This window comes from Equus caballus, chromosome 28 (genome assembly GCF_041296265.1).
Source record: "Equus caballus isolate H_3958 breed thoroughbred chromosome 28, TB-T2T, whole genome shotgun sequence".
In the NCBI taxonomy this organism is placed as follows: domain Eukaryota; kingdom Metazoa; phylum Chordata; class Mammalia; order Perissodactyla; family Equidae; genus Equus; species Equus caballus.
The window spans coordinates 31,082,793-31,108,767 of NC_091711.1; the positions used below are offsets into that span (position 1 = coordinate 31,082,793).

Here is a 25,975-nt window from a genome sequence, read left to right on the forward strand (position 1 = left end):
TTACCACCCTGAGCTTCAGTTTCTATAATTGTGAAATACCCTACATATCCCAGAGGACTATAGTGAAGTTCAAATATGAGATATATGAAAGTACTCTAAAATGTAATATTTTCAGTCAAGAATTTTAGGTTAAGGGTTGAGATTTGTTAGAAAAACAGCTGCTGCATCAGAAAAGATAGACCATAATCCATTTTGTATTTTCTTTTTTGGTTCTAAAGGTCATTTCTTCATTTGATATGATGATGTACTTTAGTGCTTTGTGCCTGCAAATTTCAAGACATCTTCATCTAAATATCTTCAAGACTTCATGTCATCAAGCACCTGAACAGGTTCACAAGCATATTGACTAATAGCCCAAGGAAAAGAGGAGAAGCAGTTAGGGGAACCTATGAGTGAAGGAAATCCCCCTTTGCAGGAGGCTAGTATACTATCAAATAAGGATATATTTGAATATAAAACATTAAGTCTTGTAGATTCCATTATGCGTATTTCAGTTGTGAAGCTCCCATTGTGTATCAACATTTCTGATCACAGGTATTATCAGAGTAATACAATCTATAAGTTAAATTAGAAACAAAACCAAAGAAAGAAATTTCAGTTTTCTGAGGATAAGAAAGTGAACCATTGTAGTTTAAATAGCAGTCTTTTTGTCTCAGAAATTCTTATCAGACACTTGGGGTTTTCATTGACAAAAGATTAAATAAAAATTCAGGACTTAAAGTATTTTAGCCATCTTGAGGGTGGTGCTTACTTTGCTGAAAATTGACAAGTGAGTTCATAATACTGTATAAGTACATGGATTGTAATACTGTAATTATTGAGTCAAATGATGTTATAGGAAATGATTTTTTTATTAGCCATCTTTCAAAAGAGGTATGTTAATTATTATCGTATAAAAGGAAATACTTGCTTAGCATACCAACTAAAATTTAAAACGGCTACTGGAATTGTCTATAATTTTTATTTAGTAAGAGGAATGTGTCTTACCAATTCAGAAAAACAAATGAATTTTTACAGTGAGGGTAACTTGTTCCTTGGTATTCTGAGTTAAAATTTCATTATCACAAAAAAGTGGACATTAAACATTCCTTTTTATGAAAGGTAAAACAGTGGCTAAAGCACAGTTAACATATAAGAAAATTAATAATTTATGAGAACATGGCAAAAATATCTTCCCTTTAGCATATCAGCCAAAGTTACTTCAAGTAACATTGACTCATATGAGGTAAAAAGGGGATAAAATAAGTATCAGTTATTTAACCGCCAAGTACATTATGTACTGATTCTTATCTTTCCACTCTCACTTAAAAATATTTATATTGCTCATTATGAATAACAAAACTATCACAAGGATCTTTGGTGATCCAAATCCTCAGACTCCCATCTTACCCTATTGTTAATTTTATACAACAGTTCTGTAGACCAGAAGCCATATGATGGTTGAATCTTAAACAAGAAAAAGGCATATTGAAAAAACAGTGAAAGCTGATATTTCTTAAAAGGAAAAAATCTACACTTATGTGAATTAAGTACACAAAAATTACTCCAGAATACTTATTTTGCCTCTGCAACTATTGGCCAAATAAGGACTGTGTTAGAAGTTTGAATAGCACTTAAGATTTATATTCCAACATATTCTTTGGCTTAAAAAGGAAATCCTTTACAAAATGCAAAAATTTAGGAAGTAAACTGTTCCTTAATGTCAGATATTCGTTAATGGTGGAGGACTAATTTCTTCCTGTATAAGTTATCACAGTCAGAAAAAGAGAATCGGTATGGTCTTGTTTTTAAAAACTTGGAAAACCTTAAAACTAAGATAAAGGTGGATTATAGAGCAAAAATTAGAATTTGAAACATGGAAAAACAGGAGAAAATCACTCCTCTCCTCCTAATGGGCATATTTTTTGTTTTGAATGATTGATTCAGTGAAAGCAATTTTAGCAAAAAATAGTAAGTTTAACTGACTTATTTCAAATAAATGCTGAAACAATTTAATATTTATTAAATCAAGTGTTTCATATGTTATTCTGTATTTAAAAATGCACATTTTAAAAGACAAGGTATAAGAATTACCTGTTCAAGTTTGGAAACGAATGTAAAATCAAACTTGCATATATTTACTGAATATTAAAACTGGAAAACAAAATATTCTAGGTAATTTATCTTTAAAGACAGATACAAAGTACTTAAACCATAAGTAATTAGGTATGTTAATGACATGCTCCTAATCATTATGAAGCGCATGTGTCATTTAATTGTGGACCATGCCCAATTAAATGGCATTGTGATGTCTTTGTGGAAATGACATATTCACAAATCCGTGTCTTAAAACTGATATTTATATATCTTGTTCAGTTGTCTTATTGGTTTTAACAGGTTAGTTTATTCCAGAACACATATTTAAGTTGCTTTTAATAAATTTCATAGGTCAAGAGTAGATTTTCTTTTGAAATCTTATTTTTATTAGAATTGGCTGTGTAACTTAATGGGTATATACAAAAAGATATACATATAAAATAGATTTTGTATTTTTTGCTTAAAGAAGAACAATGTAACCTTCTGTATTGTGCTTTCTACCTTTTGGGACTGATACAGATACACTGAAGCCAAAACCTTAAGTTAAATCATCTTTATTGCTAAAAGTTAATTGATAAGTATTAGAAAAATTCACTATTACTTTTAAAGAGCTGAAAGCTTGGTACATATAATTTAGGAATAACTTCATATTTTATACAGAGGTTAACAGATAGAGGGATCTTGCAATTGAGCTGATGATTAACACCATATAATATTTTAAACTACAATTTTTAAACCACTCTAAAGACTTACATGCCTCTTACTTAATGTTATAATTGTATCGTATTACTTAGGTTCAAGTTCTTCCTTCAAAGAGTCATCAGAATAACATGGATTGAAGAGACTTTCGAACACTTGCCATCTCTTGCTGCTGCTGTTACGTGAAAGGAGATATTAAACATTTGTTTAATTTTTAGATAAGTGTTATACATATTTCAGCAAATAAAATATTTCAATGCTTACATTATCCTTATTTTTTCAATTGTAAATACAACTTACAGTTTCCATCATAATTTTCTTTTGCAACATAGCCATTTCTTTTCTAAGTTCATTTTGTGCACCAGTAAGTAGATTATCATGATTCTTCTCCAAGTCTTCCATACTCTAAAACACAAAAGGCTAGTTCAGTTACAAACCAGCACTTTTCATCTTAGGTTCTAAACTTGTACAATTAATTTTCAAAATTAGGAATTTTTTAATATTCAAATAATGTGTATTATGTATTTCAGATAAAAATATTCTAATACATGAAAACCAAAATACCCACTAAAGGAATAAAAAAATGTCAGACATGAATCAACATTATTATAGGAAGTAAAACAGTAGTATACTTTGCTCAAAACAATGAGTTAATGAACGGTTAAGGTCAAAATAGAATAAAAAAGAAAAAGACTAATTCCCATGTCTATAAATTCCATAATTTTGAAAATTTCTAATGATCTTTCTAAACATCAGGTTGTACTCCACTTATTATGACTAATAGTGTGATGTGAATTCATTAGAAGGAATAAAATGATCTATAGTATACCTCTTTGTTCAATTTATGAAAAACAAAAATTGTTATAAATATTTACTATTCATCAAACAATTAGTGATTCTAATGCTTTCTATGTAAAAGGTACTATGTTAAATGCTGTGGCGAAATTAAAAAATAGTAATACATGATCACTCCCTTATTCCAGTGAGAAGAAACATAGAAACAAAAATAACAAAAAATTTTATAATAGCAATGGAAACACAACTTGCTGTGGCTATGAAACAGAAAATGGGGATTGATTTGAATTTAGTTGGCAAAAAAATAAGATTTCAATAAATAAAAAGGAGTTAAAAGTATTCTAGGGCAAGAGTATAAGGAAAAGCATGGAAGTGCCTAGTGAGTGAGTTCAGAGAAAGCAATTATGTGGAGAGGTGGGAGTAATGGATGAATGTAGTAATTGAAGCATAAAAAGAGGATCACATTATGGAGGGGATCTTGAATACCTAAGAATTTAAGAATGAGGAGCTACTGACAGTTTTTCAGGAGGGAAGAGATAATGTTTTAGGAAGATAATATGGTAGACCTCTGAAGGATGGGTTGGAGAACAGAGAAATCAGTTAAGAATCTTAATAGTCTAAGCAAAGAATGACAAGGTTCTGAACTAGGGCAGTAGCAGTGGGAATTGAAAGAAAGAAAGAACCGTTGCAGAGGTAGAAATTACAGGATGTGAAGAATAAGGAAGATGGAGGAGTCAAATATAATACTAAAGTTCCTACTCTAAGTGGCAACATTTAGTGATAACAATTAGAAGGAATATTTTCTAGTACTCTATTAAACCTTCACACCAATTAAATGGTTTTCAGGGAGCATTAGAACAAGCTGATTGGAAACACTTTAAAAAATAACTTTTGTGTTCATATATATTATTTTACAAGTTCTTTAAAAAGATTTGTTTTAGGGGCCAGCCCTGTGGCCTAGTGGTTAAGTTCAGCACATTCCGCTTTGGCGGCCTGGGTTCAGTTCCCAAACACAGACCTACACCACCTGTCAGTGGCCATGCTGTGGCAGTGACTCACATACAAAAGGAAAACTGGCACAGATGTTAGCTCAGGGTGAATCTTCCTCAGCAAAAAAAAAAAAAATTTATTTTAAAACTATTTTTCTAGTTTACTCAGAGCATCCCAATTCCTTTAGAAGAATGACATTTTAACATGTATTTGAGATTATCTAAAAGAAACGCCCATCAAAAAAAAAGTATATGCAGGATTCCAATGAACTCCTATGAATATTTACTAAAAAATATGTATCTGCATGAACAAGAGGTCAATGCCACAGACCACAATTTGCTAATATGCATATGTGTCAGTAGATAATTCTCAATCCACAAATTTTTGATCCTCATCTGGCTTTTTTTCATTCTATTATATCTCTGGGCCAGTTGGCATATAAAGCCATTTTTAGTCACTGTAATAATTCTAAAAGCAAATATGCTATTAAGTACATAATACGCTTGAAAATTTAAAAGAACATCAATTTCAATTGGATACTTTCTTTTTAGCAAACACTGCAGATACAAAAACAAGTAAAAGATTACCTAGAAATGATTTCTGGACTTTCTATTTTCAGTTGAACAGAGAACTATCACTAAAGTATTAATAAAGTATGAATTGTATGTACATTTTTAGGTAAAATTCCTAATTTACCATTTCCTGTTTTCAATAATCCTCACAAAAATATTAGAATCCTAAAATAAAAATACATTTAGCACTTAAAATTAAATAAAAAACAATGAATTCAAAATGGAAAGAATCTAAAATGTATAAGTAAAGTGTTTTTAAACTTAGAAAGAAAAACTTATTTTCTACTTCCATATATAAATTATGTTTTATAAGAATGTATTGTGTTACCAAATACAACAGACCTTTATGAATTGCTCATATAACTGTCTAATTGTTTTCAGTCTCTGGCTCTGAACAATTCTAGATTGTTGAAAAACCTTTTGTTGCTGTCGAAACATATTCTACAAATGTAAAAGAAAAAATTATGTGATAACAATTTGGGTAAAATTTTAAATTTAGCAAAAAATAATCTACATCAAACTTAATAGTTTTAAAATCAATAAACATTCTCTCTTAATAAGTATTATGACCAAGTTTAAATAATTTGTGTTCAATCCTAATATACAATATTAATATAATAATCCTACCAGTCATTGATAGGAAATCTCAACAATACTCTAAACATGTCTTACTTCTTCATGCTTTCAATATCAACACAGATGATCCTTCCAATAATGCTAGTCTTTCAGTTCCCTGGCCTACTTTCCAATGATTTCTGTCCTCCACTCTACTTTAGCCATTCACTTACACATACCTATATGCTAGATTTTTTCATTACCAATAACTATAACCTCTACATAGTATTAATAATAGCAAACTTCATATTAACTATATGTTGGATACTACTCTGAACTCTTTTAAATAAACTGATATATGAACTCATTTAATCCTCTAAACAACTCTATGAGATAGGTACTTATTATCCCCCTTTCAAAGATGTGGAAACTGAGGCATAAAGATAAAAAAATTTTTCCATGGTTTCACAGCCAGCATTTGGTCAAACCAGAAGGTGATTTCTAATAGGATGTCTCCAGAATCCAGGCTCTAACCATTATTCTATACAGTTTCTCCATATATCCCACTATTCAACCACTACTTCCCTACATTCTAGCTCACTCTCATTAGTACTACAGCTCAATAATCTCTATCAAGACCTAAAATACATTCATCCTACCTGCACTTTTTACTGTCTCCTATCCCTATTTCCATGTCCTCACTTTCCTCTTTCCCACCTTAAATTCCATAATCAATCATCATCATTTTTCCAGTGCATTCCTTTGCTCCCTTCTTACTCTGTCTTGCTTGTTTGGCTAAACCCCAACCAACCCTGGAAAATCCAACTCCCCAGTCACTCTGCCTGCATCCCTGTAGCTGGTTATAATTGGAGAAAACCCCACAACTATGCTGACAGGTCTCACTTTAAATCACAATCGCTATGATCACTAGCCTAAACTGGACCCTGAATGCTGCTTGGCAATTCTATTTCCCCATTCACTGGCCCACCCTCAGGAAAGTATGTTATACCTTCTCATTTGACCTCAAAAGGCAACATCTTTTCCACCATCAGATGACCTCAATTATTTACTAAAGAAATAGAAGCAATCCAAAGAGAACTTTTAGTCTTCCATCACCATATCTACCCACCCACCTACATCCACCTGTGCTCGTCTGCTCTACCTTCTCTCTTGTGTTCTCTGCTAAGGCCAACTTCTTTACCTATCCCATCCATTCTCAAGAATTCAGCAACTGTCCCCCTCTTTCCATTATTTTTCATTTTTCTCTCAAATTATTCCTATCAGCACACAAACATGCTGCTCTTTCTCCATTCTTAAACAAAAACAAAATACATACTATTCCTTTTCTATTTAGGCTACCACCCCATTTCTTTATTTCTCATTCTCTCATACTCATTCCAATCAGCTTTTTGCACTCACTATTCCACCAAAATCATTTGGAGCAAGAACACCAATGACCTCTACATTGCCAAATCCACCTTATTTGGCCTATAAGCAGCATATGACAAAGTTAAGCCTCTCCCCTTCTTATAAGGCTTCAGTTAGAGTGGTTTCCTTTCTACCTATTAGGCCACTTATTCTCAGTCTCCTCTACTGGTTTTCCCTCATCTTCTAAAATTCGAAACTCTGAAGTACTTACTCCAGGGCTCAGTCCTTAGACTTCTCTTTTACATTTACAATCACTCTTTTGGTGATCTCATCCAATCTCATGGCTTAAATGCTGTCTTTATGTTAAGAATTTCCAACTTTGTATGTTCAACCCATACCTTTTTCCTGAACTCCAGACTTACATACCAATGGCCCACTCAATATCTCCCCTTGAATGTTTCAAATGAATCTTTAATGTTTCCAAAACTGAGCTGATCACCTAACTCAAAATTATTTGATATGAACACTACCTTAGCTCTTAGATAAGAAATGTGTGATAATTTTACAAACAATGAAAGTATGAAATAAAAGGACAGTTAATGTAGTTAAATAATATATGGGTAGGGCTGACTTCCACCTCCCAGAGAGATGAGCAGGTAACACAAGTCTGGCCATTAAGAGTAAACCATGTTTTCACCATAATGACTGGTTCAGGTATGGGCAAATGCTCCAAACTAGATCAGTGATATTCCTCCAGAGGACTTTTCTGCCAGAGTTATTAAGAAAGACCATCTTAGTCCACTGAGGATACTAAACTTGTAATAAATCTAGGATTGCAAGAAGCTATCTTGCTTACCACACTGAGAGAGCCTACTAAGAACTGGAGACAGAGCCCAGATGACACTACATGAGCAATCCTTCCCTAGCCCCATTCAGCTATGCCTTAAGCTAAACTACCCCTGGACTTCTTTTATGTAAACCAATAATCCTTCTTTTGTACTGTGACAAATTTCTGTCACTTGGAACTCCAAGAATCCCAAGCAATATAAGAAGCAAAGACCAACAGCTTTTATGAGTATTGTATGTGCCTGTACTTCTCTGGTTTACCACCCAGCAAGACCAAAACCCATAGCCAGCAATGGGTAATGAAACCTGGCTGAGTTCCATGGGTCTACTACAAGGCTAGGCTCTCCATTCCTACTTGACACTTGGTTATAGTAGATAAATTATAAAGCTAAGCATGATACTAACAGCTAGTTTTTCTTCCTGTTCCCCAGCTTTCTGCACATCTATATCCCATTGCTGAAACAAAGTCAGAAACTGCTGAGAATATTCTTGGTTAAGCTTCTGCCTGTAAAACATAATAATGAATATTGTCACATTTTATACCAATATGGAAAAATATTCAAAACAAAGTTGATTTGACATAATTTATACTATATAATAAAAGAAGGAAATAATAACACCTTAAATTTTCAGATGTGAAACCAAGAAGTAAAATTATGATTTATGCTGATTCCAGAAGTATTTATTTTCCTAACCAGCTAAAAGAAAAGCCCTTTCACTCACATACTTTAGCTCTTGAAAACTAAGAAAGTTTTATTTTATAAATTTTCCAGAAAGGTCCATTTTATCTCCAAGCAGTTTATTTTTCATTTTTCCTACTGTATATAGGTTCTGATATGATAAACAGATTCAATAAGGTTATTATATTTATCATATAAGATTTCCAAATAGAAATATTTCACTTAATTTTTCCCCACTTTGGTACAACGATTTTGTACGAAACAATAGTTAACTCACTTCGGCTAAAATATACAAATTATTTACAATATAAGATTGACCTTTTTCTACATTGTTTAACAGTTAACTAACACAAGACGAACGGTTTATATGACATTTACTTTTTACTCAGCTAGTGTATTTCTAGAATGAATATAAATTACCTTTATAGCAAAAAAACTCAATTGTTACTTAAAAGGAGAAATAGGTAATCTTCACTGATTTCTAGGAAATATGTAGCAAGTCTATGAAGGAGTAAAATTACAGGGCTAAAGGACTAAAGAGAAAAATCAAGCCAAATATAGTTTTTACTAGAGACCTCAATAAATAGAAGATGATAGTATTTTTCATAATTTGCACCAATGAATACTAAGAAATGATACAAATGTTGTGGCTGTGAACAAACCAATGACCTTACCTTTGTTCTTGTTGGGTTTTCCAAACATGTTCAATTTTCTGGTTACTGGTTTTGAGAGAAGACTTAGTATACATTTCTAGTCTTTTTCTCTTGGCACAAAGAGCCTTGTTAATGTCAGCTATATTGAAAATAAATATTCATTAAAAATTAATGTTGAGGAAAATTATTTTGTTCCCACATATTCAAATAAATATGAGTAAAGTTTGTTCAACAGTTTTGAAAAGACATTTAAAATTAAATTTTAAAACAGACATATTGTCAAAAAGCAAGATTATTTGCTTACTTTTTTCCTAAGAAAACTTTTAGTTATTGGTATCCCAATTCTAATTTTCCTACTTCAGATAATTTTTTAAATTAGAGATGATTAAAAAGAGCTAATACAGGCCGGCCCGGTGGTGCAGTGGTTAAGTGCGCACGTTCTGCTTCGGTGGCCTGGGGTTTGCTGGTTCAGATCCCGGGTACGGACATGGCACGGCATGGCACGCCATGCTGTAGCAGGCATCCCACGTATAAAGTAGAGGAAGATGGGCATGGATGTTAGCTCAGGGCCAGTGTTCCTCCGCAAAAAGAGGAGGATTAGCAGCAGTTAGCTCAGAGCTAATCTTCCTCAAAAAAAAATATTTTTAATTAAAAATAAATAATAAAAAGAGCTAATAAATGAAAAAAGGGTCTCAAGGACAGACTTTAACTTCCTCATGAGAAAACACTAAAAAAGGCTAAATTTTTCTAAATTTATAAAATACTCTCCAACTGAAAGAACAAATTTAGATGAATTATTTAGATGAATTATTGTTAGAACTCATTATAGGAAACACACAGAACTATTTTTAAAAAGAATCAAAAAAGGATAAAAATAGTTAAAGAATAAGAAAATTAGTTTCAAAAATTTAGTCAGTGATACTCTTAAATATATTTTATTACTAAAAGAGACAAAGACTAAACATACAAAAATCTTAAGTAAATATCTAGATAAATTCATTCAAGAACCCTTTGGGAAACTTTCATGGAACCTTTTATATGACATTTTTAACCATAAGCACTGCACTTCATAAAATTTTTAATTCTTCAAATAATTCTTTGCTAAACACATGCATATGGATCTACCATCAATAGTTATTTTTCAGTAATCATGATGGAGCTGCATTATATAAGTATTTTATATTTCCAATATTCATCTGTAATAATAAATTTATAAGACAGATTACAAAACAAGCATTTTGCCACTGCCAAATAGAGCAAAGCCTTCAAAAAAGACTTGATTCTATGAATAATCCATAGAGAGGAGCCAAATATTGACTCCTTTTTAAGAGTACTATCCCCTACCACAGTTAATGTAACTCATATTTGACATACCATTTAAAGTTTATGAACTTTTTATCTGATTACACTAGCTAGCAAGGTTATCTTTAGTTCTCAACTACATAGTTTGACAATGTAAAAATAACAATAAAGAGTTATTTTAAAGGCTTCCATTTACACTGCCCCTCCCAAAGAAAAGAACACAGGAATGTCTTAAAAAATAACTAAATTGAGGGGCTGGCCCCGTGGCTGAGTGGTTGAGTTCATGCGCTCCGCTGCAGGCGGCCCAGTGTTTCGTTGGTTCGAATCCTGGGCGCGGACATGGCACTGCTCATCAAACCACGCTGAGGCAGCGTCCCACATACCACAACTAGAAGGACCCACAATGAAGAATATACAACTATGTACCGGGGGGCTTTGGGGAGAAAAAGGAAATAATAAAAAAAAAAATCTTTAAAAAAAAAAATAACTAAATTGAGAAAATGAAAAACTGACATATATACAGATATGTATGTGTGTTTGTATCACTTAGTCCATGAAACAGTTCGTGAAAATCCATACAAAGAAGGATAGAGATTTTTCCCATCCATTTTTGTTCTAAAATTCCACAGTTCATTAAATTCACACATGTATAAAATAAAAGCACTATTCTTACCATTGTTAGTACCATTCTCACTCGACATCAACAATTGGAAAAGGTTAAGTAAGGAAATTTATGAAGCTGAATCACACATGCTTATGCAAAATTTTATACACAAGAACAAGGCATTAAACAACACTCTTGTAGTCCACTGATTAGCATTTCCCATTATACAAATTATATGGTTTAAAACAATTTTCTTTAAATACAACTATCTCCTAAAACCTACCTCCAAATCTTTCCAGCATATTCTGTACTTCACCCCTGTGAAGAAATTACATTAAAAAACTTTAAGGATCCATAAAATATCATAGTTGTTTTGGAAGAAATCACACACCCAGTATTTTACATACAATACTTGTTGGACAACCAAAATAGACTTTTCTTGAAGTATTTTATCTAAGAGGCAAAAATTATTTTCAGCACATTACCCCACATCTTCAGCTACTCCTGCAGAAGTCCTTTTCTTCCCATGCTTATCAATTACTGGAGTCTTCCCTGCATTGACAATAAAAAATATTTTTGAAATTAAGTATGCTATTGTGGTAGTTTTTAATGGAGGAATATCTTAATTTTGACGCGGTTCAGGCTTTTTGCCAACATAAGTTTTTAAAGCAGACATTTAAATGCAATACTTGCTCTGCAGGTTAGATGGAATTAAATCAGGATCGAGGACCATTTTATAGGAACAATTTGCCAAGTCTTCCCGTGTTAGTGTCATAATAAGACACGTACTATTTATCAGACATTTTGGGAGTAATGACTGCAAGGGCAAGAGATGCTATGTAAGCTTCTCTAACTCCAAATGATAAACATGAAGTACATGAAAATGCTTTTCAAACAAAGTTTTATTATACTCTAAAATGTAGTGGGTTCAAAACAAACGAACTGCAGGACATGGACACTGTCCCACAATAGTGGACATACGGTACCTTCAGTAACCTCCTCCTCTGAACCACTCAGAATTTTTTTATCATCTTTTTCAAAGTCATAGGCTCGTATGATCTGATCCTCCATTGATGTCTTCCCAGACTTCCCGGCACGTTTTCTTCCAGAGGGCACCATATTTGGACGTGCTCTGACTTTAAAAAAATAAATCTCTCAAGCCTTCCGAATCCAAAGACAGTATTTAAATAAACTGGCAAATTTCAAAAGTAGATATCAAATAAAGATGATCTTAGCAGAACCATATGTTAGGCGTCTCCCCATTTATCTTGTTGGCCCAAAAGCTAACCAAGAAGACACCGAGCGCGTGAACCCAGATCCCAGGGGTGCCGGGACGGAGAGTTCGCACCCGGGGACCCGGCGATCTGAACTTCAGATGGGCCAGAGTCCCGCTAAATTGGGGCAAATGGAGTTTGTGGATTTTCAGTCACCAAGTGAAATCGTAGCTGCTGACAGCTGGATCGTGAGCATGCCAAAAACAAGTGTACAGCCACACAAATACAAAACTACAACGCTCTGCCCCCCGTGCCTCGGAAAATTCACGGCCACTAAGATTTCCACCAAACACACCTGGAGGACAAGGGCCGAGGCGCCCCAGGAGGCGGGAATGGTTCCTGACGGGTTAGGGGCGGGCAGGAGGCAGAGACGCGCCCGCGAAGGCCCCTCTCCCCCGCCGTAAACCCGAGGGACGGCGACGCCCGCTCGCGGCCCTGCCCTCAGCGAGCCTCCCGGCCTTCACTTTCCTGTCAGAATGTCGGCGCCCCAGGGAGGGCCCACTAGGAAGATTTTCCTCACCCTTCAAGAGTCGCCTCTGGCCCGACTCCCGCGCTGACAAACTCCTGCCCTCCTCACACCTGAAAAGAACCCCAATGGCCGAGGACCACAGCGACAGGTCTCCCGACAGGTGGTCCACCCCTCCAGCCTCCCCCACCACAGCTCCTCACCTGATGTCCCCGCTTCGCAGCCGCGACGCTCCTCTCAGGCAACTCAGAATTCCCGGGGAGAAAAGCCAGTCTCGCCTGGCCCGGGAGCGTCACTGATTGGCTGATTGCAGCACGCATGCGTGCAGCAGACCATGAAGCTCCTCCCCCTGCTGACCCAGAGGACCTTGCGGGCCCTGGCTTGAGGCTAGGACGATTGAGCAGTGTTGCTTTCCAGTTTCTTTGTTTAATTTGTTTTAAATTTTTATACTAGTTGAAAGTTACAAAAGAATACGTAAGTTATGAAACATGATGAACACACTACCTCATTTGTGAAGTAGAATTTTACCAAAAGGCATTGAATCTCCTCAGGAAGTCCTTTGCATGGCATCCCCCCCGTTCCCCATTCAGAGATATTTTTTTTAATTATCCTGAATTTTGTGTAAATCATTTACCCGGCTCATTTGCTAAGTTTTATTACCACATATATGTGTCCTTAAACAACCTCGCTTCGTTTTGTGTTTGGGCAGTACAAAAAACTGTACCATATTCTGTGTAGTATTCTGCCGCTCACGTTTTTACTTATGTCACTAAGAGAATTTTTATTATTACATGTAGCCCCAGTTCTTTGATTTTCACTACTCTGTAATATTCCATTGTGGGGCACCCATTGGCCGAGTGGTTAAGTTCAGGTGCTCCGGCTTCAGCGGCTGAGGGTTTCACTGGTTCACATCCTGGGCAGGGACATAGGACCACTCATGAAGCCAAGCTGAGGCAGCGTCCCATGTATCACAACCGGGACCCACAACTAGAATACATGATAATGTATTGGGGGGTCTTTGGGGAGAAGAAGAAAAGAAAAAGATTGGCAACAGATGTTAGCTCAGCTGCCAATCTTTAAAAAAAAAAAATTCCATTATGATTCTATTCCACTATTTGTTTGCTTTTCTTGTCCATGGACACGTGGGTTATTTTCAGATTTATATAAACAATGCTAGTATAAACACTCTAATCTCATACACTAAAGTTTTTAGAGTATCTAGGTGTGAAGTTGCTAGGTCATAGGCTGTATGATATTCAGTAATGCCAAATTGGTTTCCAATTTATGCTCCCACCAACAGAATGAGTTCCCAGTGTTCAATATACTCATCATCACTTGGTATAGTCAGATTTCTTAATTTCGCCACTCTAGTGGGTATAAAATATTTCTTTAGAGTCTTCTTTTATATTTCTCCAATAACTCCTAAGATTAAGCTCTTGTTATGCTTATTGGTCAGTTGCATTTCCTTTTCCTTAAAATGTCTATTTGAGTTTTTTGCTCGTTTTTTCTATTGGATAGTATGTGTTTTTTATGGATTTACAGGTCTTTATATATGCTAGATATTAATCTTTGTGACTGTTTTTCTGTATCTTTTAAAAGAAATGTATCTTTATCTTGAAGTCATAAAGACATAAAGATTTTAAGGCTTTACTTTCTATTTTTAAGTCCTTGTTCATCTAGAATTGATTTTTGTGCCTGTTTTCAGGTAGGACCCAATTACTTTTTTCTCCCTGTGTGGACACCAATTTATTGAATAGTGCATGCTTTCCCTAAAACAGCTATGTCGTATGTCACGTTTCTATGTTTTAGAGTCTGCTTCTCTAGCCTGTTCACTGGCCAGTTTGCCTATCCCTGTGCCAAAACCACAGTTTTCATCATTCCAGCTTTATTAAGCTTGGGTATTTAATAGTGCAAGTCTCTCACCTTATTTTTTTCTTCAGGAGTATCCTGTGTATTCTTGAACTTTTGCTTTTCAAGTCAGTTTTGGAATTCGTTTTCCAAGTTCCATGAAAAAAACCCTGGATTTTTATTGGAATTGTACTGAATCTATAGATCAATTTGCAGAAAACTGCTTCTTCCTATTCTTGAACATAGTATACTTTCCATTTATTTGGAACTTCCTTAATACCATTCAATAAAGTTAAATTTTTTTCTCTATGCAGGGTTTGTACTTTTATTAGATTTATTTATAAATAACTTATATTTCATTGCTATTTTGTTATAACTGTTGTCAGTATATAAAAATCCAATTGACTTCTGATATTGATCTTATTCTTATATCCAGCAACTCGCTAAACACTTTTATTACTTCTAATAATTTGTCTGTAAAATCTGGGGTTTTACAATCATACTGATACCAGCCCTGATATCAGTTCCCCTACATTAAACCTAGCATATATGAGGTTAAGACCAAAGCACTCATCTCCTTTCCCTGCTTACTCCTTGACTTCCTGGCACCAGAATCCACTATGTGCCATGGAGGCAGACAACCCAGGACATCCTCCTGCGGATTCCCTTATCTTGCTATCCTCCTCTCTGTCAGCAGCCACACAAGGCCAAACCCAGGCTAGTGGAAAAGCACCAACTAACCAAACCATAGGCTCCCCCCTCCCTACAAGCAGCTACATTCCTTACAACATTTAAAACCCCTGGCCTCCCATCTTTCAAGGAGATGAGACAAACTTGAGGGGTCACTCTCGTCTCCTGGCTGACATCACCAGAATTTAAAACTCTTTCTTTGCCATAAGCCAGGCATTCCAGTTTTTATTTGGCCCCTCTTGTGTGGCGGGTAAAGAATCTGTTTGTAGCTGGTAACGATATGATCTTGAATAATGGCATTTTTCTTTCTTTCTTTCTAATTCTTAGGCTCTTTTTCCTTATCTGACTGCACTGACTAGGATCTTTAGTACAAAGATGAAGCATCAATATTGGACATTCTTTCCTATTTAAAGGTCACGCTTCTAAAGTTTCTATTAACAAAGATGATGTTGTATGTAGGTTTTTAGTAGTAGCCCTTTTTGAAAGTTTAGCTTCTATTCTTAGTTTGCTGAGTTTTTTGTTTGTTTGCTTATTTTATTTTGTTTTAAATCATGAATGTGTTTTAAATCATGAATTTTATTAAATTCTTTTTGTATATCTGTTGAAATGATCTTTTGTCTTTAATTTGTTAATATAGTGAGTAATATTTATATATTTTTCTAATGTTAAACCGAACCTACATTCCTGTGATAAACCCAAGTTGATGATGGTATATTAACTTTTTAAGCACATTACTGTTTGGTTTGTTCTGCATTCTGTGTCCATTTTCATGACTAAGATTGGCTTGTAATTTTCCCTTATCCTGCTGTCCTTCTCTGGTTTGGAATCAAGTTTATGCACATGACTTACTCCCTCTTCTTCAAGTCTTTACTCAAATGCCACTATTCATCTCAGTGAGGCCTTCTCTCCCCCTGCTTTTAGATATTGTAATTGCAAACTCTGAAACTTATTTCTCCTCTTTTCCTATCCTCCTTCCCCATGTACCTTTCTCCTCGCACTGATCATTTTTTAATGTAGTGTGTAATTTGTTTATTTGTGGTCTCCTCCAACCCCCATTAGAATGTAAACTCTGAAGAAGGGACAGAATTGTAAATGGTATGAGAAACAGATCTAATTTTATCTTTTTCCAAATGAGTATTCACTTATTCCAACATCATTTACTAAAAAGACAATCTTTGCTCCCATTGATTTGAAATACCCCCTCTACTATACAGTAGATTTCCATAAGGAATTGGGTCAACTTCTGGATTTTCTGTTACATTCCACTGATGTACATGTACCAGTACCACACTGAATTATAGAAGCTTATGAGTATATTTTACTATCTGGTAAGCCAGTTTCCCCTCATATCTATTCTTTTTCAGGGTTTTCTTAGCTATTTTTTTAAATATGAATTTTAGTGTCATCTTGTCTCTCTTCCAGGGGGAAAAAAACACCTTGTTGATATTTTTATTGGGATTGCATTAAATTTATAAGTTAACTTAGGGAAAAATGACATCTTAATGATGTTGAAATGTCCTAATGGGAAACAAGAGATGTCTTTCCACTAGTTCAAGTATACTTTTGTATCATGAAGAAGCATTTTTAGTGTTTTAAATATAGGTTTTGAATGTTTCTTGTTATGTTTATTCCTAAATATTTTATCTTTTTTGTTGCTAGTATACATCAAGTTTGTTTCCTCTTCCATTATGTCTTCTAACTGGTTATCTTTTACGTATATGATGGCTTTTGGTTTTTGTATGTTACTTTTATATCCTGCCACCTTGCAAAATTCTTTTAATGTTTGAGTTAGTTTAGTCACTAAGTCCCTAGAGTTCTCCAAGTATGTTTTCATATCATCTGTAAATAGAGATAATTCTACTTCTTTCCAATTTTTGTGTCTTTATTTTCTCTTGGCTAAGTTTCATTGGCCAAAACCACCAATACAATGTTAAATAGTAGTGGAGGTGGTGGGCCTTTTTGCTTTGTTCTTTAACTTGTAGGAATGCCTCAGATATTTCCCCATTACTAGGCTGATGACTTTACAATTGAATTTTTATTAAAAATGAGTATTAGATTTTCTTGAAGGTCTTTTCAGCATCTATAGAGATAATCATATGTTTTTTTCCTTATACCTAATAATGTGGTAAATTATATTAAAATGTTTGCTAATATTAATCTATCTTTGCATTCCTAACATAACTCCTTCTTGGCCATGTGTATTATTTTCTTATTGTAGTATTGGACTTTGTTCAGGATTTCTCCGTTAACATTAAGGGATATTGGTCTGTAATTGTCTTTTTGTTGCTGCCATTATCAGGTTTAGATAATATTATACTAGCTTCATAAAAAGAATTTGGAAGTTTTCATTCATTTTCTGTGTTCTGAAATGATTAATGTAGTGTTGGCACTCTTTCGTCCTAAATGTTTGGTTGGAATTCTTTTGTGAAACCATCTGAGCCTAGTGATGTCCTGTGAGTAGTTCCTTGATAGTTTTCTTGATTTCTCCTGTAGAAATTGGTCTTTTTAAGCATTTGTCACTATTGGGGTCAATTATGGTAAACTATCTTTTTCTGAGGAATTCTCTATTTCATTTGAAGTTAGATTGATTTTTTTTTTCCTGTTCCGAAGCATTTTTGTACAGGGTTTCTAGCTCGAGAGCACCTTCTTCTGACAGTAAAATGAAGTGCAGTTTCTTTAAGAAATAATGGGGTGGGGGTGAGGAAGATAGGTTGGTGTGTCTCCTTTCGTTTTTTGGGGGGCAGGATCTTTCATTTTCCCCCTTAGGTCTGTCTTTCTCCAATCTCCAAGGAGCACCACTCCTTTACTATCCAATTCTCCTCCAGAAGCAATGTTTCTTTGAGGCTGCCGCCACTACTGGTCCTGCTTACTTTGAAAACCCAGCCAGTGCTGTGAGCTACCAAGTCCCCAGCCTCTGTTCCTACTTTGGCTCTTAGTGTTAGACTTTGTCTCTCGGGGAGTTACTTTATTTGTGCCTCATCTAGGTCTGCTGCTCCCCAGCCGTCTTTTGTATAGTCCTTTAAGCCACCCCTCCCACAGGCTTGTACTTGTGCTCACAGAAATGGCACAAGCTCTGTTGGAATTTGTTGTTTATGTCTGTACTTAGAGAAGTTCACTGTCTTCTGTATCTTCTGGTAATGCTAAAGGCATGGTTTCTGCGTGATTTGACTTTCACTCTGTTTATTTTATGGTTCTCAGGGAAGATGTGTAGAGAGATTCAGATTCAGGGGGCCACCATTAACCTCCATATGCCAAATTCTCCCCCAAGTCTTTCCTCATTTTTTAAATATCATCAGAGATGTATCCTTGCTATTAATCTTTTTAAAAAACTAACTTTTATATTTTACTGATCTTTTCTATTAAATCTTAGTTTTCTATTTCATTAATTTCCACTTTATTATCTGCTTACTTCTACTCTCTTTTGTTGTTCTTTTTCTAACTTTTTATGTTGGACCATTAGCTTGTTTACTTTCATCTTTTCTCCTTTTCCGAGATACTCATTTAAGATGATAAATTTCTCTCTATGTACCATTTAGCTGAATCCCACAAGTTGCCACATGCAATATTTTCGTTACCATCTAGTTCTAAGTATTTTAAAATTTCCATTATGAGTTCTTCTTTGACTCATGAGTTACTTAATGTATGTTTTTAGACTTTCAAACAAATGTGGTTTTTTTTTTTTTTTAAAGATTTTATTTTTTCCTTTTTCTCCCCAAAGTCCCCCGGTACATAGTTGTGTATTCTTCGTTGTGGGTTCTTCTAGTTGTGGCATGTGGGACGCTGCCTCAGCGTGGTCTGATGAGCAGTGCCATGTCCGCGCCCAGGATTCGAACTAACGAAACACTGGGCCGCCTGCAGCGGAGCGCGCGAACTTAACCACTCGGCCACGGGGCCAGCCCCCAAACAAATGTGGTTTTTAAATTTTATCTTTTTTATTGGAATATTCTAACTTGATATTCCTGTAATCTGAATCATACCTATGATTTGAAATGTGTTACCACTTGCTTTATGACCTAGCACAAGGTCCCTTTGAAAAACTGTTCTATGCATGCTTGATAAGAATGAGTATGTTCTAATTTGGAGATGTTGAGTTCTAGATATGTACATTAAATCAAGCTTATTAGTTGTGTCATTCAAATCTTTTATGCCTTTGCTGATATTTTTGTCTCCTTGACCTAGGAATAATTGAGGAATGATTGGACATGTGTTAAAATCTTTGACTCTGAAAGTGGATTTGTAAATTTTTTCTTATAGTGTTATCAACTTTTTAATTTTTGTATTTTGAAGCTATTTAATTAGGCACGTATAAGTTTAGAATTAATACTATCAGTTGAACTTTAATCATTGTGTAGTGACCCTAATAATGATTTTTGTCTTAAATTCTATTTTGCTTGATATTAGTAAAACTTCCCAATTTTTTTCTTGTTTAATATTTATCTAGGACATCTTTTCTCATCTGTTTAGTTTCTAACATTCAATATCCTTTTATATTTCATGTGTATCCCATGGTGAATATCTGTTTTTGTTTTATGATACAATATAATAATCTGTTTTAACTGATAAGTTTAGTCCATTTTTATCGTGGCTAACTCATATATTTGGGCTTCCTCCTACCAAGTTACTTAGCGCTTTATTTTCTTGTGTTTTCTTTTTTTCCTTTTGTGCTTTGTGTTGAACGGAGTTTTTTGGTTTTGTTTCTGTTTTAATTCCACATTTTACCCTCCTCTACTGGTTTGGAAGTTATATATTCTGTTTTTATTCTTTCAATGGTTACCCTTGATTTTACCATTCACAAAGTCTAAAATTAATATCTCAGCCCCCTTTCCTTTGAACACTTTGGAACACTTTGATTCTGATCATCCCCTCCTGATTTATGTGTTGTTGTTATCCATGACTTATTTCTGGCTTTAACCCCTGAAATTAGACACTACTATTATTGTAATTATTAATATATACATATAATTGATAATTATGTATTTGCCAATTTCTGTGCTCATTATTCTTTCTTGGATCTTAGACCTTCCTTCTGACATAGTCTACCCTAGCTAGTGCAAACTGGGTAAAAAATAAATTTCAGTTATGCACTGGTATATTATTTAGAATTGCATTTGGCTGCATTTCACATAGTGGCTTAACCAAATATAAATACTCACACTGAAGTAGGGTTACAGGGAGATGCAAAATTTGAGAGGTTTGTGATGGCTTATTTGCAGAGATGGCCATACTAATCCCCGTGTCCTGCAACAAGTAAAACCAAGCATGATAGTGAATAAAAAAAAAAACTTTCATTTATTTCTCCTTTAACAGTACTGGGGAAGTGAATAGGTCCTCAGGGCAGCTTTCACCTAGGCTGTCATTCAGGGCCCCAGGCTGATGGAAAATGCTATCTTCAACATGTGGCTTCCAAGGTTGCCCTCGAGGTGATCTCCATCCTAGCCAGCCAGACGGGAAAAGAGTATGGAGGAACACCAGGTAGGAAGTTTTTGTGGGCTAGGCCTGGAAGTGGCACACATCATTTCTGCTCACATTTTATTGGTTATAATTCAGTCACAGGGTCACACCTAACAGCAAGGTAGGCTGGGAAATGTTGACTAGCTAAGGACCCAGGAAAAGAAGAACGACGATTTAAGAGAGTAGCTAGCAATAGCTGCTTCCTACCAAGAGGAAGTTCAAAAAGAAATTAAAATTAATTTTAATTTCAAAATTAAATTAGGCTTTGCCACTTATTAACTGTGAGACCTTGGGCAAATTACTTGGCTTCTCTAAGCCTCCATTTCTTTCTTCACTAACATAATGTATTTATCTCATAGAATTTTGGATTTTTTTTTTAAGATTTTATTTTTCCTTTTCTCCCCAAAGCCCCCCGGTACATAGTTGTGTATTTTCAGTTGTTGGTCCTTCTAGTTGTGGCATGCGGGATGCCTCCTCAGCATGGCTTGATGAGCAGTGCCGTGTCCATTCCCAGGATTCGAACTGGCAAAACCCTGGTCCGCTGAAGCAGAGCGTGCGAACTTAACCACTCAGCCACGGGGCCAGCCCCTGAATTTTGGATTTCAAAAAGTGAAATAATGCATGAAAACTCTTACTGGCACTAGACAGCATACAGCAAGTATTCAATAAATATAAGCTATCAATATTATAATATTATATCAACATAATAATGTTATAATGATTACTTGTTGAGTCACTCGTATACTATTTCTGAATATCAAACATATGAATGCCTACCAGTGGCAGACATATTTAATAACATAAAGAATAAAAATTTTAATCACAAAAATTAGAATTAATATTTTATTAACAGATCTGGATATTTGGATGGAAAATATAATAGTTCTTTCAAATGTGAGTTACTTAGAGTATATAAAATGTCACAAGGCATTTCTGAATCTTTAAGGAAGTTTTCTCAAAATAGATCTAAGAAGTTAATTTAATCAAAAGGAAAACCGCTTGCACAGACGGGTGTAGAAGGACCCTGTGGTAGTCAGTGCTCTCACAATCTTGAGGCCAGTCTCTCACATGTTGTCCCATCCAATTTTGCCTATAATTGCTAAATGATATTGATTTTATTAAAAGTTTAGTGAGGTGACACTTTGCACATCAAACAAACTTCCTAGACATCCCTTTTTACAATTTTTTTATTGAGGTAACATTGGTTTATAATACTATATAAATTTCAGGTGTACATCACTATATTTCGATTTCTGTGTAGACTACATCAGGTTCACCACCCAAAGGCTAATTACCATCCATCACCACACACATGTGCCCTGTCACCTCTTTCACCCTCCTCCCTCCCCCCTTCCCTGGTAACCACCAATCTAATCTCTGTATCCGTGTGTGTGTTTGTTTTTGTTGTTATTGTTGTTATCTTCTACCTATGAATGAGACCATACGGTATTTGACTTTCTCCCCGTGACTTATTTCTCTTAGCATAATACCCTCAAGGTCCATTTGTGTTGTTGCAAATGGCAAAATTTCATCTTTTTTTATAGTTGAGTAGTATTCCGTTATGTATATATTCCACATCTTCTTTATCCATTCATCCCTTGATGGGCACTTACGTTGTTTCCAAGTCTTGGCTATTATGAATAATGCTGCAATGAACATAGGGGTGCATGTATCTTTACGCATTTATGTTTTCATGTTCTTTGGATAAATATCCAGCAGTGGAATAGCTGGATCGTATGGTATTCCTATTCTTAATCTTTTGAGGAATCTCCATACTGTTTTCCATAGTGGCTGCACCAGTTTGCATCCCCACCAACAGTGTATGAGAGTTCCCTTTTCTCCACATCCTCTCCAACACTTGTTATTTCTTGTTAATTATAAGCATTCTGACGAGGGTGAGGTCATATCTCATTGTAGTTTTGATTTGCATTTACCTAATAATTAATAATGTTGAACATCTTTTCATGAGCCTGTTGGCCATCTGTATGTTGTCTTTGAAAAAATGTCTGTTCAGATCTTTTGCCCATTTTTTAATTGGGTTGTTTGTTTCTTTGTTCTTGAGATATGAGTTCTTTATATATTTTGTGTATTAATCCCTTATCAGATATATGGTTTGGAAATATCTTCTCTCAGTTGTTAGGTTGTCTTTTCGTTTTGTTGATGGTTTCCTTTGCTGTGCAGAAACTTTTTAGTTTGATGTAGTCCCATTTGTTTATTTTTTCTTTTGTTTCCCTTGCCTGGTCAGACATGGCATTTGAAAAGATGCTGCTAAGACCAATGTCGAAGAGCATACTGCCTACGTTTTCCTCTAGAAATTTCATGGTTTCAGGTCTTACATTCAAGTTTTTAATCCATTTTGAGTTAGTTTTTGTGTATGGTGTAAGATAATGGTCTACTTTCATTCTTTTGCATGTGGATGTCCAGTTATCCCAACACTGTTTATTGAAGAGAACTTACTTTCTCTATTGTATGTTCTTGACTCCCTTGTTGAAAATTACCTAGACATCCATTTACCAGGGAGCTCTTTCCCTCCAAGTCCCCATAGGAGATCCCAATGGCAGCTGCCAGTTCTCTCCCACGCTCTCTATTACTCGCTTGCCTCCCCACTACAACTCTTCTTTATTTTTCCCCTTGCCCTGGATCTTCCCTTTCGAGTCACTCTACCACTTTCTTCTGTAAACAACATAACTTTCTCATGTTTCTGTTGCACCACTTCTATAACTCTCCTCACCAAAACGAAGGAGCCTCTTTAGAAGGTTTGAAAGAGACAAGATTATTCATTACTATTTGATATTTTTTAAATCACAGTTAAAAAGAATCAAAGCATAATGTGGAAAGCTAATCTTCTAGGCAGACATCCCAAGCAGACTTGATATCTACCTCTCGGTCTCCCCTGTTCATTCACTGAACATTATGGCATCTGGCACAGTCTTCTCACTGACTCCTGCTCTCATCATTTGGCCTCTCAGTTCCTTTAAGGTCCTCATCTAGAATGACCTGCCCCTGCACTCCATTCAAAGTCCCCCAACTCCTATGGCCACATCTGAAGCTGCTGTCCACCTTCAAAATTCCTCTTTCAGATATCCCACCCTCAAACCAACACCTCCTTATCTTTCAAGCTCACTTAATTTTGTATGTTCCCACTATAACCATTTTCCTGTCTCATCAGGACTTCAAATCCATTATCTTTTTACTTTTCCTTTTTCCATGAGCCCTCCTCTTGTCATCTTATATTCAGATTCCATCATTTCAGTTGTCTCTTGAAAATAACAGCCAATGTTTTCACTACATTTGTCTGGCAAAATGTTATTTCTGCAAACACCTAACTATCTTTCTCTGTGCCTACCCCTGCTCCAGTGACCGTGGAGAAAATTACCCAATGGGGCAAATTTGTAGCACTTTAAATTTATGAGTTCCAGCCTCAGTTGGGCTCTCAACATTGCCCCAAATTCTCCCATTTTCCTCTGGCCAACACATTCTCCCAGTTACTAGTTTAACAGCCTTTTCTACTCTACTCACCCTTCAACATTGCTACCTCTCTTCGTGCTTAGTATTTGACCTTCTTCCTATTTTTTTCTGAGAAAACTGTTCAGACTGAAACCCACACACTCCAAAACTTCTGCCATCAAACCTACAACTTACCTGCATCTGTGTTCATCCTTCCCTCCTCTCAGACTAGGAGAGATGTCCTTCCTCCTGTGTTCTGAGTTCCGTGGCCTCTCGTCTTCCAAGAATCTTACATTCATTATCTCTCTTTCTCTGCTCTATCCCTCCCATTAACATTTACAAATACTCAAATCTCTCACAACTTAAAAAAAATTCCTTGGCCTTATTTCCAAACTACTGCTCCCCTGTCTCTTCCTCTCAGCAGTCAAAGTTCTAGAAAGAATTAACTAAGCTTGTTACCTCAATTTCCTCTGCTCCCATGTACCCATTAAACCACTCTAAACCAACTTTAGCCCCTCCACTTCCTCAAAATGGTGCTCACTCTAAAATGACCAGTGACCTCCATGTTACTAAATCAAATGGACATTCTCTGGTCTTCATCTCACTTGACTCTTGGCAATAGTCAGAACTGTTGACCACTCTTTTTTCCTCCCTCATTCTGTATTCCTTTGGCTTCCATAGCTACACATTCTCTTGTTACCCTCTAATCATTCTAGAATCTTCTCAGTAGTTTGCTAGCTTTTCCTCCTTCAATGGACCCTTAGATGTCAGAGTTCCCTAGGTCTTGGTTTTACTCAGTTCTTTCTCAATTTGTACTCTTTTTCTAAATGTTTTCAAATATACACATGGCTTCAAATATCAGTTTCTCAAAATGTGTTTCATGGGCCAGCCCCTGTCAGAATCACTTGCAGAGGTGAGGTAAGGAAAGGACTGTTAAAATTCAGATTCCAAGGCTCCATCCAAGCCTACCAAAATAACTCTGCGGGTGGGGACTGGGAATCTGCATTTTAAATAAATTCTTCAGGTTATTCTCAGACTGACTAAAGTTTGGAACCACTAACTTGATTTGTCACTTTAACAAGGACAGCTCAACATCTCTATCTGGTGACTTACTAATGCTATTGCCCTATTTTCTCAAACATTAGGAAACTTAAAAATGTGAAAAACAGGAAGGAAAAAAGGATATGAATGAATTATTTTCCCCAGGAATAGCCAAGATTGGATGTCATGAGCCTTTGATTTTTCTGTCTCCAAATGAGAACTCATCTATATTCAAGTTTCAAATTTTATTCCTTACCCAACTAAATAAAAACAAAAAGTGGAATTACTATTTTATTACATGAAGTCTCTTAAAATTGGCATTTTACGGATTTTCAAAGCTATAGTGCTGGCTAATAAAAAGCATTTCCACTAAAAATTTAATAGAAGTCATTATAATTTTACCTAAAATTTACTGTTAAATTGTTTTTCTGGTTATAAAAGTAATTAATATCCATTGTAAAATAATTTTTAGAAGATAAATACATAATTAATGAAGGAAATAAAACTCAATCTCACTACCAAGAGATAATACACAATTTTAAATTTGGGATATTATTTCCTTTCATTCTTTTTTCTGTGCATATATGTATTTTCCCCCAAATAATTTAAAAATATACT

The 25,975-nt window shown here is 35.2% G+C and overlaps 2 protein-coding genes across 8 annotated transcripts in view; one reads left to right on the forward strand and one right to left on the reverse strand.

The window, feature by feature from the left end:
- Positions 1 to 3,038, forward strand: part of CHPT1 (choline phosphotransferase 1) — a 31,321-nt gene extending 28,283 nt beyond the window's left edge. Inside the window, exons 8-9 of one of the 3 annotated variants that reach the window (XR_002804772.2) lie at positions 219 to 418; positions 2,871 to 3,038. Coding sequence is in view for 2 of the 3 variants with exons in the window: in XM_023631618.2 (XP_023487386.1) it covers positions 219 to 329; positions 2,871 to 2,915 (156 nt within the window). In the remaining variant the exon portion in view is untranslated. The remainder of the gene's footprint in view (positions 1 to 218; positions 419 to 2,870) is intronic. The other 2 variants (XM_023631618.2, XM_070254033.1) reach the window with 2 other exon arrangements.
- Positions 2,759 to 13,590, reverse strand: SYCP3 (synaptonemal complex protein 3). 5 transcript variants are annotated; one of them, XM_070254034.1, is made up of 9 exons: positions 13,084 to 13,189; positions 12,127 to 12,272; positions 11,626 to 11,692; positions 11,424 to 11,458; positions 9,256 to 9,373; positions 8,307 to 8,406; positions 5,475 to 5,573; positions 3,076 to 3,180; positions 2,759 to 2,950 (listed from the first exon to the last, which is right to left on the reverse strand). In XM_070254034.1, the coding sequence occupies exons 2-9, from the start codon at positions 12,257 to 12,259 to the stop codon at positions 2,897 to 2,899; spliced, it is 711 nt and encodes a 236-aa protein (XP_070110135.1). In that variant the 5' UTR covers positions 12,260 to 12,272; positions 13,084 to 13,189; the 3' UTR covers positions 2,759 to 2,896. The 5 variants fall into 5 exon arrangements, with proteins under 5 accessions (XP_070110135.1, XP_023487387.1, XP_023487388.1 ...); XM_023631619.2 differs by lacking the exon at positions 2,759 to 2,950 and adding an exon at positions 12,935 to 12,993 and having other exon boundaries at positions 3,055 to 3,180; positions 13,084 to 13,590; XM_023631620.2 differs by lacking the exon at positions 2,759 to 2,950 and adding an exon at positions 12,935 to 12,993 and having other exon boundaries at positions 3,055 to 3,180; positions 12,127 to 12,276; positions 13,084 to 13,171.
- Between the last annotated feature and the right edge of the window lie 12,385 nt (positions 13,591 to 25,975).